Source organism: Bacillus rossius, chromosome 17, assembly GCF_032445375.1.
Source record: "Bacillus rossius redtenbacheri isolate Brsri chromosome 17, Brsri_v3, whole genome shotgun sequence".
Classification (NCBI taxonomy): domain Eukaryota; kingdom Metazoa; phylum Arthropoda; class Insecta; order Phasmatodea; family Bacillidae; genus Bacillus; species Bacillus rossius.
In genome coordinates, this window is record NC_086344.1 from 32370912 (window position 1) to 32384997 (window position 14086).

At 41.0% G+C, this 14086-nt stretch overlaps 1 protein-coding gene across 1 annotated transcript in view; it reads left to right on the forward strand.

Annotated features, from left to right (window-relative positions):
* The window catches only part of LOC134540888 (fat-like cadherin-related tumor suppressor homolog), an 898605-nt gene that overhangs the window by 854169 nt on the left and 30350 nt on the right, over window positions 1-14086 (forward strand). Inside the window, 7 exon segments of the mRNA XM_063383917.1 lie at window positions 502-678; window positions 2690-2929; window positions 5095-5481; window positions 8030-8244; window positions 10105-10242; window positions 10818-10961; window positions 12689-12940. Of these exon segments, the coding sequence (XP_063239987.1) occupies window positions 502-678; window positions 2690-2929; window positions 5095-5481; window positions 8030-8244; window positions 10105-10242; window positions 10818-10961; window positions 12689-12940 (1553 nt within the window).

Sequence of the window (14086 nt, forward strand, 5' to 3'; positions counted from 1 at the left end):
TTTTTATGAATAAAATTGAATCATTTTTTTATTGAATTATCACTATTTGGTATGGATACGAAGAAGGAGTGAAATTAAATCTACAATTGAATTGATAAATTTACTTTTATTTGCACTCATTAATTCAAATATGTTTATTTCTTTAACGAAGAGATTATTTTAACTATAACTTTTATACATGTTTGCTTTTTAACATGTTCCAATCTGTGTTATTCTGTTAAGGATAGGACGATGATAGGAAAAGTTAGGAAACGAATGGGAGTGTTTCAAGTTTAATGTGCCTCGAAAAAGTCAAATCGATGGTTGTTCCAATCGAGTGGAAGAGAGATAGATGTGGCGCAAGCATACAATGAGCGTAACGGGACATTTTCGTGTGTGCAGCCGAATTCATTGATTTGTTAGACGTTGTCACGTCAAAATGTGCGAATATTATGCGATGAAACACGGTTAACGCTGGTTCTGACTGAGCTGTGTTTTTGGCATTTTTTTCTCCCCCGCCAGACAACCCGCCGTACTGCCTGAAGTACAGGTATCGCGAGGTTCTCTCCGAGGGGACGCAGCCCGGCAGCTACGTCCTGACGGTCCTGGCCTCCGACGCGGACGAGGAACCCAACGCCAACCTCCGCTTCTACCTGACAGGGGACGGGTCGGACTACTTCACTCTAGACAAAAGCACAGGTGAGTCCGCAAAAAAATTTTACTTGTTCGTAGGCCCGCGGTGACCGAAAGTTAAAAAGATAAAACATTCGTATTACAGCCTTTTTTATCGCAAAAAAAGTAAATAAATCTTTTCATTTTTCAGTCCATACTCTCAATCTTTATAACTTTGGCAAAAAATAAATAAACATTAAAAAAAAAAAATCATTTTAAAACATGCAAAATCACCATAATCATTAACTGAAACAAAATTTCTTGTTTTCACAACAACTTAAAAAGAGGAAATAACGTTATCTAAGGAATAGTGGCGCTACAACCTCAGTCACACACACATCAGTTAAAACACCGACTGGCGGCTAAATCGCCTCGCCAAAGGAGAGTACCAAATGAAAGCAACCGTAGCACGCAATAAAAGCGAAATTTTATGCTGTCAATGTCGAATCCCGAAAATACCGAAAGAACCGGAAGATCAATTTTAAATTTCCGGTTCTTAGACTGCGTCAAAAGTGCCGGCAATTCCCGGTACTTTCAGGGCAGAGAATTCCCGAACTTTAAATGATGCATGCAATGGGGCATTTTTGATCTAATGCAGTTTTTTTTGACATACGCCATTGCTGTTTTGCTCTTTTAGTCTTGAAAAACAATTTTTTTTTTTTTTTTTTTTTTTTTTTTTTTTTTTTTTTTAATTTTCCCATGACTAACAGTGCAAAACTGCAATAGCGTACGTCCAAAAAACTGGATTAAATCGGGATTTGCCGGTTCTGAACGCCCGTGACTAGGCAGGCCTCTTAAAGGGATGCGTCCCATTTCAGGTCAAGATTTTATATTTCAAGTAATTACATATAAACTTGTAGACCTTTTTCAATTTGTTTAACTTTCAAGAAATGAAAAACGTAAACAGCGTATACTTTTTGCATAATTAGCTGCCAAAGTTACATTTTTAACGTTTTTGGATTGTACAAATAAGGAGAACTTAATTTTATTGCAGAACTGAAACTGTTTATGTTTAACTGCGATGCCACACAGCTACTTCAAGAAACGGTTTGAATTTCTTTCAGAAAATAATTAATTAATTTCACTTGGCATTTCAAAAATTCTCATATTTGTTACGATTTATGACAGCCGAGAAACACGAAATGAGTTTTATCGTGATGAAAATGCAAACCATATCATGAAGTAGCCAGCGGCGTTGCAGTTAAACCTAAAAAAAAAAGTTTTAGTTGTGCGATGAATTAAATTCTCCTTATTTGTACAACATAAAAAAAAATGTTAAAAATTGTAACTTTGACAGCTAATTATGCAAAAAAGTATGGGCTGTATGTACATATATTTTTCATTTCGTGAAAAGTTAAACAATTGAGAAAGTCTAGAAGATGATCAGTGATTGGTATAAATATGAAATCATGACCTGAAATAGGAGGCACGCTGTGGAACCTGGAGACGAGACGCACGCCGCAATCTAATGTGATATTCCATATTATCTTCGAAAGATTTGTGCAATGGGAGTGCATGACTTGATGTAAGCTTTTGGACATACGCCATTGCTTAGCACACGTATGTCTGTAGAAGAAAACTAAAAAAAAAAAACACAAACGACAAAAAAACACAAATTAAGCAAAAAAAAAAAAAGCTGTTGTCAGGATATAAACGCCACACAATACTCCACAACAGGAATATGGTCAACAAACAAAGAAAAAACAAAGAAAAATGGACTAACAGAAAAAAAAAAAAAACCACAAATGATGACAGCACAAAAATATTGAACCCATGCTGTCATCATTTGTGTTTTTTTTTCTGTTAGTCCATTTTTCTTTGTTTTTTCTTTGTTTGTTGACCATATTCCTGTTGTGGAGTATTGTGTGGCGTTTATATCCTGACAGCAGCAATTTTTTTGCTTAATTTTTGTTTTTTGTCATTTGTGTTTTTTTTTTGTAGTTTTCTTCTACAGACATACATACGTGTGCTAAGCAACGGCGTACGTCCAAAAGCTTGCGTCAAGTCGTGACGCGACGTGCCGTGCCGTGCCGCGCAGGCCAGCTGAGGACGGCGCGCGGCCTCGACCGGGAGCGGCAGTCCAAGTACCAGCTGGAGGCCCACGTGCAGGACAAGGACATGCCCGGCTGGGAGTGCTCGTCGCAGCTCCAGCTCGTCGTGTCGGACCTCAACGACAACGCGCCCGAGTTCGGCATGCCCGCCTACAGCGCGACGCTGGCCGAGGACGTCGAGGTGGGGACGCTGGTCACCAAGGTCCACGCCACCGACGTCGACATAGGTGCGTACCAGATACCGCCCTGCCCTGTTCACCAATCATTCTCTAGTGATTCGTTGCCAGGGACGAGATCCCAACGGTTTCATTTTATTGGATCAGTTACGTTTTTTTTAAACTGGAGATTTTGGTCAATAAACCGTTAATTTTTGTGCATCCATGAGGCCGGGGCATGGTGAGAATGTGCCCTAGGGGTCGACTGTGCCCCTAGGAGTAAAAAGGGGGTTGACTGTGCCCCTAGGAGTAAAAAGGGGGTTAAAGACCAAAATTTAAAAAAATTTTAAACTTGATTCTTTTTACGATTTAGAATGTTTCCTATCCGAAAGGTCGGGGTATGTTGCAGGGGCGCAACAACAAAATTTTCAAGGGGGGGGGTGGGGGTGGCAATATACCTTTTTATAAAGAATCATCAATCCCCCACCTATTGAAGCGGGGGCGGGGGGGGGTGGTCCGGGGGTCCTCCCCTCGGGAAAATTTGTATTTCAAGGTGTAAAATGGTGCTATTTAAGCAGTTTTATTATCTAAAAATTGATTACATAGCACTTTCTTTGCCCCCGTTTGCCCCCACTTCAAGGTTTCAGAGGGGGGGGGGAAAAATACCCTTGCCCCTCCCCTGTTGTTGCGCCCCTGCATACCGCCCTACCCTGTTCACCATCGTTCTCTAGTGATTCGTTGCCAGGGACAAGATTCAAATGGTTTTATTTTTTTGGATCAGTTACGTTTTTAAAAACTGGAGATTTCGTTCAAAAAAACCCCACTACTTTTGAGCTACGGGTAGGAACACCTGCAAATAGCGAAATACATTTGGTGTCAAGGTGTTCCACAAAATACTGTTGTAGCTTTTCTCCTGTGGTTATATTGGCTGAGGTCGGTGAGAGGTGTTGTCCCGCTCTTGACGGGGCCAGTGAGAATGTGGTCACCGTACTGCTGCACCCTCACAATTTGCCATGACTCTTAGAAAAAGTTACAGTGTTTTGTGAAACACCTTGACACGACATGAAATCGCGAAATACAGGTGTCCCTAGCTATGGGTAATAACCGTGCATTTTGTGTATCCACGAGGCCGGGGCATGGCGAGAATTTGCCCCGGGGTCGACTGTGCCCCTAGGAATGGAATGGGGTTAAAGACCCAAAATTTCGAAAATTTTAAACTCGATGCTTTTAACGATTTGTAGTGTTTTTCCAATCCGAAAGGTCTGGGTATGATGGAAAATGTTCCCATGGTGAAAAGGGGAATTTGGGGGTGTTGCGAAAGGTCCTTAGATTTCAAAAAATTGAAATATATATTCTTTTTGATTTAGAGTGTTTTCCAGGTCGGGTTATGGTGGAAAATGTGGTCAGGGTTTGAATTTTTCTCCCTCAGAGCAGGGGGAGGGGTTCATGTCCCTAATTTTCAAAAATTTAAAAAAATAATTTCTTTATTTTTTTTTTTTTTGATTTGTAGTGTTTTCAGTCCAATCATCCGGGTTGTGGTGGGAAAAAAAATGAAAATTGGCTCTAAAATAAATTCTTGTCTCTAGCTATACGCTATGACTAGGGACACCTGTATTTCGCGATTTCATTTCACGTGTCTGGGTATTTCACAAAACACTGTAGCTTTTTCCTAAGAGTCATGGCAAAAATCGTGAGGGGTGCAGCCAGTACTACGGGCGACCACATTCTCACTTGGCCCCCCGTCGAGAGCGGGGGACGACACCTCTCACCGACCTCGGCAGATCAACCACAGGAGAAAAGCTATTCAGCGTTTCGTGAAATACTACCTTGACACGAAACGCATTCCGCGAAATACAGGTGTCCCTAGCTACGACTGATTCATTCATAGTTTCTCTAACTGGAATCGTACAGATGTGTGTCTTAATGATCTCGTCAACAAGACGACATGGACAATAGTAAAGCTAGGCACGTCCCCCCTCAGAGCAGGGGGAGGGTTTCATGACACTAATTTTCAAAAATTTCAAAAATTATTTTTTATTTTTTTTTGATTTGTAGTGTTTTCAGTCCAATCGTCCGGGTTGTGGTGTAAAAAATGAAATTGGCTATTAAATAAAACCATACATTCTTGTCTCATAGTTTCTCCAACTGGAATCGTACAGACGCGTGTCTTAATGATCTCGTCGACGACGCATGGACAAAAGTAAAGCTAAGAGCACGTGCCCCCCACCTCTCCGCAGGCATCAACCGGAAGATCAGGTACGTGTTCGTGGACTCGGCGGGCGGCCACTTCAACATCACGGCGGACAGCGGGATCGTGACGCTGGCGCGGCCCCTGGACCGGGAGACTCGCGCGTACTACAACCTGAGCGTGCGCGCCGTCGACCAGGGCGCGCCGCAGCTGTCCAAGGTCGTGCCGCTCCGAGTCGTCGTGCTGGACATCAACGACAACCCCCCGGAGTTCACGTCCAAGTACTACCACGCCAGGGTGCCCGAGGCGACGAGCGCCGGGTCGGAGGTGGCGCGGGTGCTCGCCACGTCCAAGGACGCCGGGGTCAACGCCGAAGTCTACTACTCCATCATCGGCGGGAACGAGCACAAGAAGTTCCGGGTCGACGCCAAAACCGGTGAGTCCATGCAGCTGCGAGACAGGACCTTTTGTTTTTTTTTATTTTAAACGTATTCTTAGAGAGTCATGAATTCTGTTAGGTACTCCAATGTTAGTGATAAAAAGTACAAGAAGTTACATGTTAACGCCATAACCGGTGAGTGCGTGCAGCGGCGAGACGGAACCCTTTTTTTTAAAACGTATTCTTAGAGAGTCATAAGTTCTGCTACTTCAATGTCAGTGATAAAAAGTACAAGAAGTTACATGTTAACGCCAAAACCGGTGAGTCCGTGCAGCGGTGAGACAGGACCTTTTGGTTTTTTTCTTTTTAAACTTATTCTTAGAGAGTCATAACTCGTAACTCATAAGTTCTGTTAGGTACTCCAATGTCAGTGATTAAAAGTACAAGAAGTTCCGGGTCGATGCAAAAACCGGTGAGTCCGTGCAGCGGCGAGACAGGGCCTTTGGTTTGTTTTTTAAAAACGCATTCTTAGAGACTCATGAGTTCTGTTACTCCAATGTCAGTGATAAAAAGTGTAAGAAGTTACATGTCAACGTCAAAACTGGTGAGTCCGTGCAGCACCTTGAAAACTAAAAAAAAAGAGACAAAAATCTACAAAATAATTTTGAATAAACATATATCATACCTTGAATTATTTAAAGAAAAATATGGAAAGTAGCATAAATATATTTTAAAAAATATATATTATTTTAAACTTGAAAACCATGTTATTTTCACCCCTTGCAGTTATGGTTGGATCAAACAAATTATTTTAAGAATAGTTTTAGTAACTATTTGGACAGTTAAACAAAAATAAGAATGATTTCGATAGTGTACCTACCGGGTAGGGAATTTTTATTTTTATTTTAATTTCAAACCCAGGTTTTTTCAACACCTTGCAATAATGTTTTGTATTATCAAAAATTGTTTCAGACAAAAGTTGGACATAAAAATTATAAGATTTACAAACAATTTGTATGGATTTAATAGATAGTGAGCTTACCAACGGTGTTATGAACTTTTTGTCATTCAACCCCAGTTAATTTCCCCCCCCCCCCCCCCCCCCTTCCCCCCCCCCAACACCTTTTCATTCATGGTAGGTCGTATAAAAATTTATATCTGTCAAAAATTGTAGACATAAATTAAAGGTTTTACAATAAATGAGAACGAATTTGATAGTGTAAATGGTACGGAAATTATGAATTTTTTAGAATTCTACCCATGTTTTTTTCATCCACCTGCAACAATGACTCATCTTATCAAAAATTGTTTCGGACAAAAGTTTTAGATAAAATTTATAAGATTTACAAATAATTTGAACAGATTCGATTGTGTACTTACTAAGGGAGTTATAATAAATATTTGACTTCCATCCCTTGTTTTTTCCACCCCTTTCAGTTAAAGTTAATCGTATGAAAAATTATTTCATCCGAAATTTTAGATAATATTTATACGCTTTACAAACAATTCAAACAGATTTGATATGTGCACATTAAGGGAGTTATGAATTTTTTTGTTTTCAATCCCTGTTGTTTTACATCCCTTGCAGTAATGTTTGGCCATATTAAAAATAATTGTGGCTGAAAATTGTAGATAATATATTTAGGTTCTACAATAAAAAGGGATAGATTTAATAGTGTAATAGGAACTGATTTTTTTAATGTCCAATCTTTTTTAAAAACTCTTGCAGCAATGGTTTGACTTTAAAAAAAAGTTCCAGACAAAAGTTTTAGATAAAAATTATAAGAATAATACAAAATATGTACGAATTCGATGTTGTGCCTACGAAGAGAGATATTTTTCTTTGTTGTTCAACCCTTGTTTTTTTTTCAACTTGGTCATATCAAAAACTTATTCAGACAAGAGATTTTGGTATTACTCCTACAAGTTATAAAACTTTCAAACGGATGTACTACTTTCTGTATTATGGGAGTTACAGTGATTTTTCTTTTTTTCCGAAAAACCTTCCCCAATTTTTAAACCTTTTGGTCGGATATTGCCCATTAACGAACTAGACAGAGATTTTCCACTACTAGATTCTATGTACCGTATTTGCTAGCGTAAAGGCCCCGCCCACTTATACGCCGCCCCCCCCCCCCCCTTGTTTTGTAAACATTTTTGAGAAAAAATTTAAAAAAAACGTGTTTTTCTGGGTTCATCTGAGGGCAGGGCAGCTCGGCATGCATCAGACAGCAAGCCGTGTATTGTGAGCGGCGGGAGGTGGATTCCGTAAGCAGGCAGCGAAACAGAGACCGGTAATATAGTTTGTCCGCTCTCGGTAGGATACCGTCGCGAGGCGTGGCAGGCGTACACAGTCGGTCGTATCTCAAAACGGTGGTATTTCCATTTTTGCTTTTGTTTAAATGTTAGTTTTTTTCGTACCTGAAAAAAAAAAAATCAATTTTTTTCCCTCCAAATTCGCGTATAGGGCCCCCCTCCCCTTTTTTTTTTAGACTCGAAAATTTTGGGAAAAAAAAGGGGGGGGAGACCTTTATGCGAGTATATACGGTATCAGTTTCGGAAGTGATTTTGTGGGGTGAACGTGGAAGTTCCGTTTGCTCGGCAGGCGTGATCAGCATAGCGGAGCCGCTGGACTACGAGAGGGCCAAGGACTACTACCTGACCCTGCAGGCGGTAGACGGCGGGGTCCCGCCGCTCAGCAACCACGCGGCGGTGAACATCACCGTCCTCGACAGCAACGACAACGCCCCTATGTTCGGGCAGCAGTCGTACAGCGCCCGCATCCGGGAGGACGCACAGGTCTCGGACAAGATACTGCAGGTGGGTAGCTTCGCTCCACAGCCCCGCGTCTCCGCCCGCTCGTCAAAACCATCGAAGCAGTGTTCTCGGTAGTTCATCAAAACAAAATAAAAAATAATAATAATTGGTTGTCTGTAAAGTCGGTTTACGGACGATAGTTTAACGTGGCGACGTCATAACAATACATTGATGAAATGATTGCATACTTTTTATGAATAAAATCGAATCATTTTTCATTGAATTATCACTATTTTGTATGGATACAAAGAAGGAGTGAAATGAAATGTACAATTTAATTGATAAATTTACTTTTATTTGCGCTCATCAATTGAAAAATGTTTATTACTTTTAACGAAGAGATTATTTTAACTATAACTTTCATACTTGTTTGCTATTTAACTTCTTCCAATTTGTGTTATTCTGTTAAGGACAGGATGATGGTAGGAAGAGTAGGAAACGAATGGGAGTGTTTCAAGTTTTAATGTGCCTCGAAAAAGTCGAATCGATGGTTGTTCCAATCGAGTGGAAGAGAGATAGATGCGACGCAAGCGTACAATGAGCGTAACGGGACACTGTAACGGAGAAATGTGCGTTACGGGACACTTTTCCGTGCGTGCAGCCGGCGTTCATCGATTTATTAGAAGTTGTCACGTAAAAAAATGAGCACCAGATGCTTTCCCATCGAGTACATGGCTGATTAACATAGAAAAAGCACTGTTGCAAGCTTACTATAATGCAGGGCTGTGAAATGATAAACAACGTCGTTCACTGTAATATGTGTTTACTGGGCACCATGTCTCTGCGTGCACCATCCACACGCAGAGCCTACAAGAACACTGTCCCGTCATGAGCTCTGCCGCTCCCGCTTCATGGCACCCCTCTGTCTGCTACCCTTCAAAAACCGGTTTCAATCCTCCCCTGCCATGATGACCCTCTCCTGCCAGTATAGTCTGTCCGTCACCGTTATTGATACACGACATCAAACAAGCACTAATACCCTCTTTTATCGCTTAATCGTCGCACTCGCAGAATCGTCGCACCTATATTTTTAAGCCGGCAAAATCGGGATGTAAAAAACCTCTTGCGTAAACGTCGCATGATGTTTTAAGTCCCGCTATTCGGTGCCGAGCGCTTTGTGTAGGCATCTTTTCCGAGTATAAAACGACAGCCATCGACACAGCGTACTTCAGCTCTAAGGTTGTTTTTTTTTTTTTTTTAATTCTTAGGTGTGAAAAAAAACATATCCGTATGTTTTTTAATAATATTTTTTTAATATTCAATATTTTTAAATAATTTGATATTCAATATGAATAAAAAAAATTAAATGAAATAAAAGTGAGTGAGTTCGTCGGTACTCACCTGTGATTTATGACATTTAACCTTGGTAACGAGAAAATTCACGTGTTCTCATGTTTTGGCTTCTGTTTGTAAATAAAAGTCAGTTATATCAGCATTTTTGTTAGTTTATCAGAAATGAGCATCAGATACTTTCCCATCGAGCACATGGCTAGTTAATGTAGAGAGAGCAAAAAAAAATATAATCAAAGAACATGAAAACAATAATAATATTGGTTACTTTAAATTTGCAGAACGTTTATTCAAATTTTTTTTTTACACTCGCATAGGTTTAAAAGTTGATTTTCGTTTGTAAAAAAAAAATCCTTAAGCAACCTATTCATTTTTATTTTCCTTCCAAAAATCTTCAGTTTCCCATAATGGCATAAATAAATTTTTGATACAATTTAAATGAGGTTCTGACGTGTTGCCTGTTTCAAACATGTAAAATAATATTTTGATATATGTTGTTCGCATTATTCGTCTGCTCCTGTCTTGCTGAAATTAATGGTGTGTTACGAAGTGGTGGTGTTAATTTTCGTTCAGGTCGTTGCCAACGATCTCGACAGCGGGCAGAACGGCAAGATCGGCTACTCGATCGAGCGGGGCGACCGGCACAGGCAGTTCGCCATCGACGAGAAGACGGGGTACATCTCGGTCGCCGGCGTCCTGGATCGTGAAATGGTGAGCGGGGCGTTTGTTTGTTCGTGGGTTTGGCTGGGATTTATTTATTTTTTAATTTTTTTTTTGTTCGTGTGTGTTGGAGCTTTGAATATATATATATATACTGTATAGAAGTCGCGAGTGGATAGGATTTACTCCACGTTTTTTCAGGAGCGTACGATGAGCAGCTTGGGAACTTCACCGCTGCAGGGCGCTGACGTAACGCCCTGTATCGTCTTAGGTTGTTATTTACACGTTAGAGCGCAGCATTCACTGCAGCTCAAGGTCGTTCAACGGGAGTTTGTGCGTCACGAAACTGTAATGATGAGAGGTGGGGTAGAGGGTGGGTGTAGGACAACGCGTGTTTGAGGGAGGGTGGGGTAAAGGGGTGTTTGAAGAGTTCGACACTTGTCCGCTAGGGACCACTGCAAGTCGAAGCCCTAGAGATGGTGGCGATTGCGGCGGCAAATTAACCAACTACCTAGAACCGTATTAGAAATTTTAAACTGGGCTGGCGACTTCTATACAGTATATATTGTATATATTCAAAGGTTGGAGCTTGTTGATAATCGAACCTCCCGCTCCTCCGCCCGCAGATATCGAGCTATGTTCTGGAGGTCCACGCTCGAGACAAGGGCGTCCCGGTCCTGTCGAGCTACGTGATGGTCAACATCGAGATATCGGACGCCAACGACAACCCTCCCGTCTTCTCCCAGCCGAACTACACCGCGATCGTGCAGGTAAAAAATCGCCGTCTAGAGATTAAGGCCTGGTCCCACACGCCGTGTTAGTGATTTTGTTTTGACTGTGGACTGATAACACCATCTTCCCGACGGAACGACTAACCGCGGCGGCGCGATAACAAAGACTGACTAGTTGCCGGCACTGCCAGCTAGTGGCGCTACCGCAGCCAGTAGCGCGGGAAGTTCAAACACAGTCTTGATATAAGGAATGTCTCAAAAGTCCCAACATATTTACACAAAATTTAAAAACATCACAAGTCCAATCATACACAAGTCCAAACAAATTTCATCTCATTTAGAGGGCTTTCTGTGTTAATTTATCACATTAGCGCTCTTGCATATTGTGTTTTATCACCGTCCTATTGTAGCAGCGCCTTTAACTCGGTTTTTGGGCTTGCGCTTCTAGGGTTCATACATCACCTTGAATAAGGGCCCTTAAGTCCTTAAATTTCACTCAGATTCCTTAAAAAAAAAAAAAAAACTCCTTAATTAAGAATGAAAGCATTCAAGTAAGGGATGAATGCGGCTATTTTAATGCTATTTTGTTTCTGACTTGGCAGCAAAAAATTCTTTCCGATTGCTTATTACAGTTGGTGAATTTCGAGCCACACGATTAGATATTTTTGAATTCATCTTTCGTATTTTGTATCTCACCTTTATAGTATAAATGTGTGTTTTACTGTCTTACTTTTAACTTATAATTTATAAAGTAAATGCGATAGTGATCAAATTAATTGTTAGGGCTACAAATTTTACATAGGCACTTTGCTTGGGTTACATATGTGTTCCAGAGATAATTCTTGACAATGAGGACCTGTCTGTAAGAATTGAACCAACCAACGAAATCATCATTCGTGCATTCACCATTTAACATCTGTTAGTTTCTCGAGGCATTTTGCTATACTATCTACATAAAATTAAAATGTAAATGTTCGTTTGATCAAAATCTTAAAAGTCTCTGAACATTTTTCACGAATTGCGTGTCACCTGTGTCACGCAGGTAAAGATGTAGATATGTAAAAACATAGATTTTTTAATATTGTTATTACTACATAGAGATATAGTGAATATTCCTAGATATAGGTATGTAGAGGGAGATATAGAGAAATAGAGAGATAGCGAGAGGTAGATGTATAGATAGAGAGATACAGAGACATACATAGAGAGAAAGATAGAGTGATGCTGTGTAATATGTGTACCCAGGGGCGCAACAACAGGGGGGTGGGGGGGGCAAGAGTTTTTTGCCCCCCCCCCCCCCCCCCTCTGAAACCTTGAAGTGGGGGCAAGTGGGGGCAAAGAAAGTGCTGTGTAATCAATTTTTAGATAGTAAAACTGCTTAAATAACACCATTTTCCACCTTGAAATACAAATTTTCCCGGGGGAGGACCCCCCGACACCCCGCTTCAATAGGAGGGATCGATGATTCTTTATAAAAAGGTATATTGCCCCCCCCTTTGGAAAATTTAGTTGTTGCGCCCCTGTGTGTACCTACTTCCAAAAAAAAAAATTACATAAAAAAATTGATTAAGGCATTGCAACACATGCCGGACATTGGCTAGTTGAAAATAGTTTTCTACCTCTTGATTAGCGGTGAAGCCAGTGAAGCAAAGGGTCCTTAGAAAAATTCTTTGATTTCGGATTAGTGCAAGCGGGTACGGCTCGAGGGTTTTCTGATGTTTTGCCGGGTCTCTCCTGACGAGCGATGTTTTTTTCCCCCCTCCCAGGAGGACAAGCCGGTGGGGCACGTGATCCTGCGGCTGCAGGTCTCGGACGCCGACGTGGCGCCCAACGCCGCACCGTACACGTTCGACATCAGCACGGGCGACGGGCAGCGGGCGTTCCGGCTGGAGCAGGACGGCGCGCTCCGCACGGCGGCCAAGCTCAGCCACAAGGCCAAGGACAGCTACGCGCTACACGTCCGCGTGTTCGACAACGGCGCGCCGCCCCTGTCGTCCGACACGTTCGTCGTCGTCAAGGCACGTATATACCTCCGCCCCCCGGGGAGACGCGCGCACGCTCTCCACCCTCTTCTCGCAACGCATTTGCACACTCCCTCGTGCCCTATGTGTTTGTTTCACTGTCTTGTCAGTGATAGTACTTCAAGTGGGTTTCCGCGCACTCTCCACCCTCTTCTCGCAACACATTTGCACACTCCCTCGTGCCCTATGTGTTTGTTTCACTGTCTTGTCACTGATAGTACTTTAGTGGGCTTCCGGTAGGTTTTATTTTGTATTATGTGTGAGTTTGCATATTATCTATTAACACTACTCCTGTAATATAGCGAGTCTTTTAGTACTCACCATTGATGTGCATCATCTAACCTCTGGTAACGAGCAAATTTGTGTGTTATAATGCTGCAAATGCACTTAAAATACGAAACTCACACAACAACACTAAATTTAACGTAGAATTCTTTAAGATCATGCAGAGCATTATAAATACATATACGCAAATGGTGTTTTCAACTAAATTTCTGAACGGGAATCGCACGTAGTTTCCGCACCCATGGCTAAATTTCGCTGCCGGAGCAGCTACATTGTCTATTAAATTATTTCATTTGCAGACTGAAATTTTTAACAATGTAATGAAACGGTTTTGATTAAAGCAAAAAAGAATTGAAAAAAGACTAAATTCCGCTATGGTCCTGATTTTCCACAAGAAATTTATTAAAATACAGTCCATCTTGTTAAAATTCATTAAGCAGTTAATACTATATTAATACTATAAATAATTCCTTTGTCCGAAATTTCGGTTCGCTCCATCTGCTACGAATGGCAGCACTGTGGTTACGCGTTCCCGTTCCTTGACTTCCATTCCATCCACGAAATTACTCCTACCAAATGCTGTATACCGAGAGCTTAGAAGTTGCACATTTAAAAGTAATAAAAAAAAACTATTAAATTACCTGAAATTGGTTCAACATATATTTTTAGACATTCTCTAAAAACAGCAAGTTTTTCAGTTATGTTATAAAATCTTAATTCAGTAATAATCTCTTGTATATGGTGACTATAATCAGTTATTATCATATCATTTCATATTGAATATCTTTAGTTGAATGTTTATGCAATGCTTTGGTGATTAAATGTGTTAATGTTCTTGATTCAGGGACGTCGGAACGT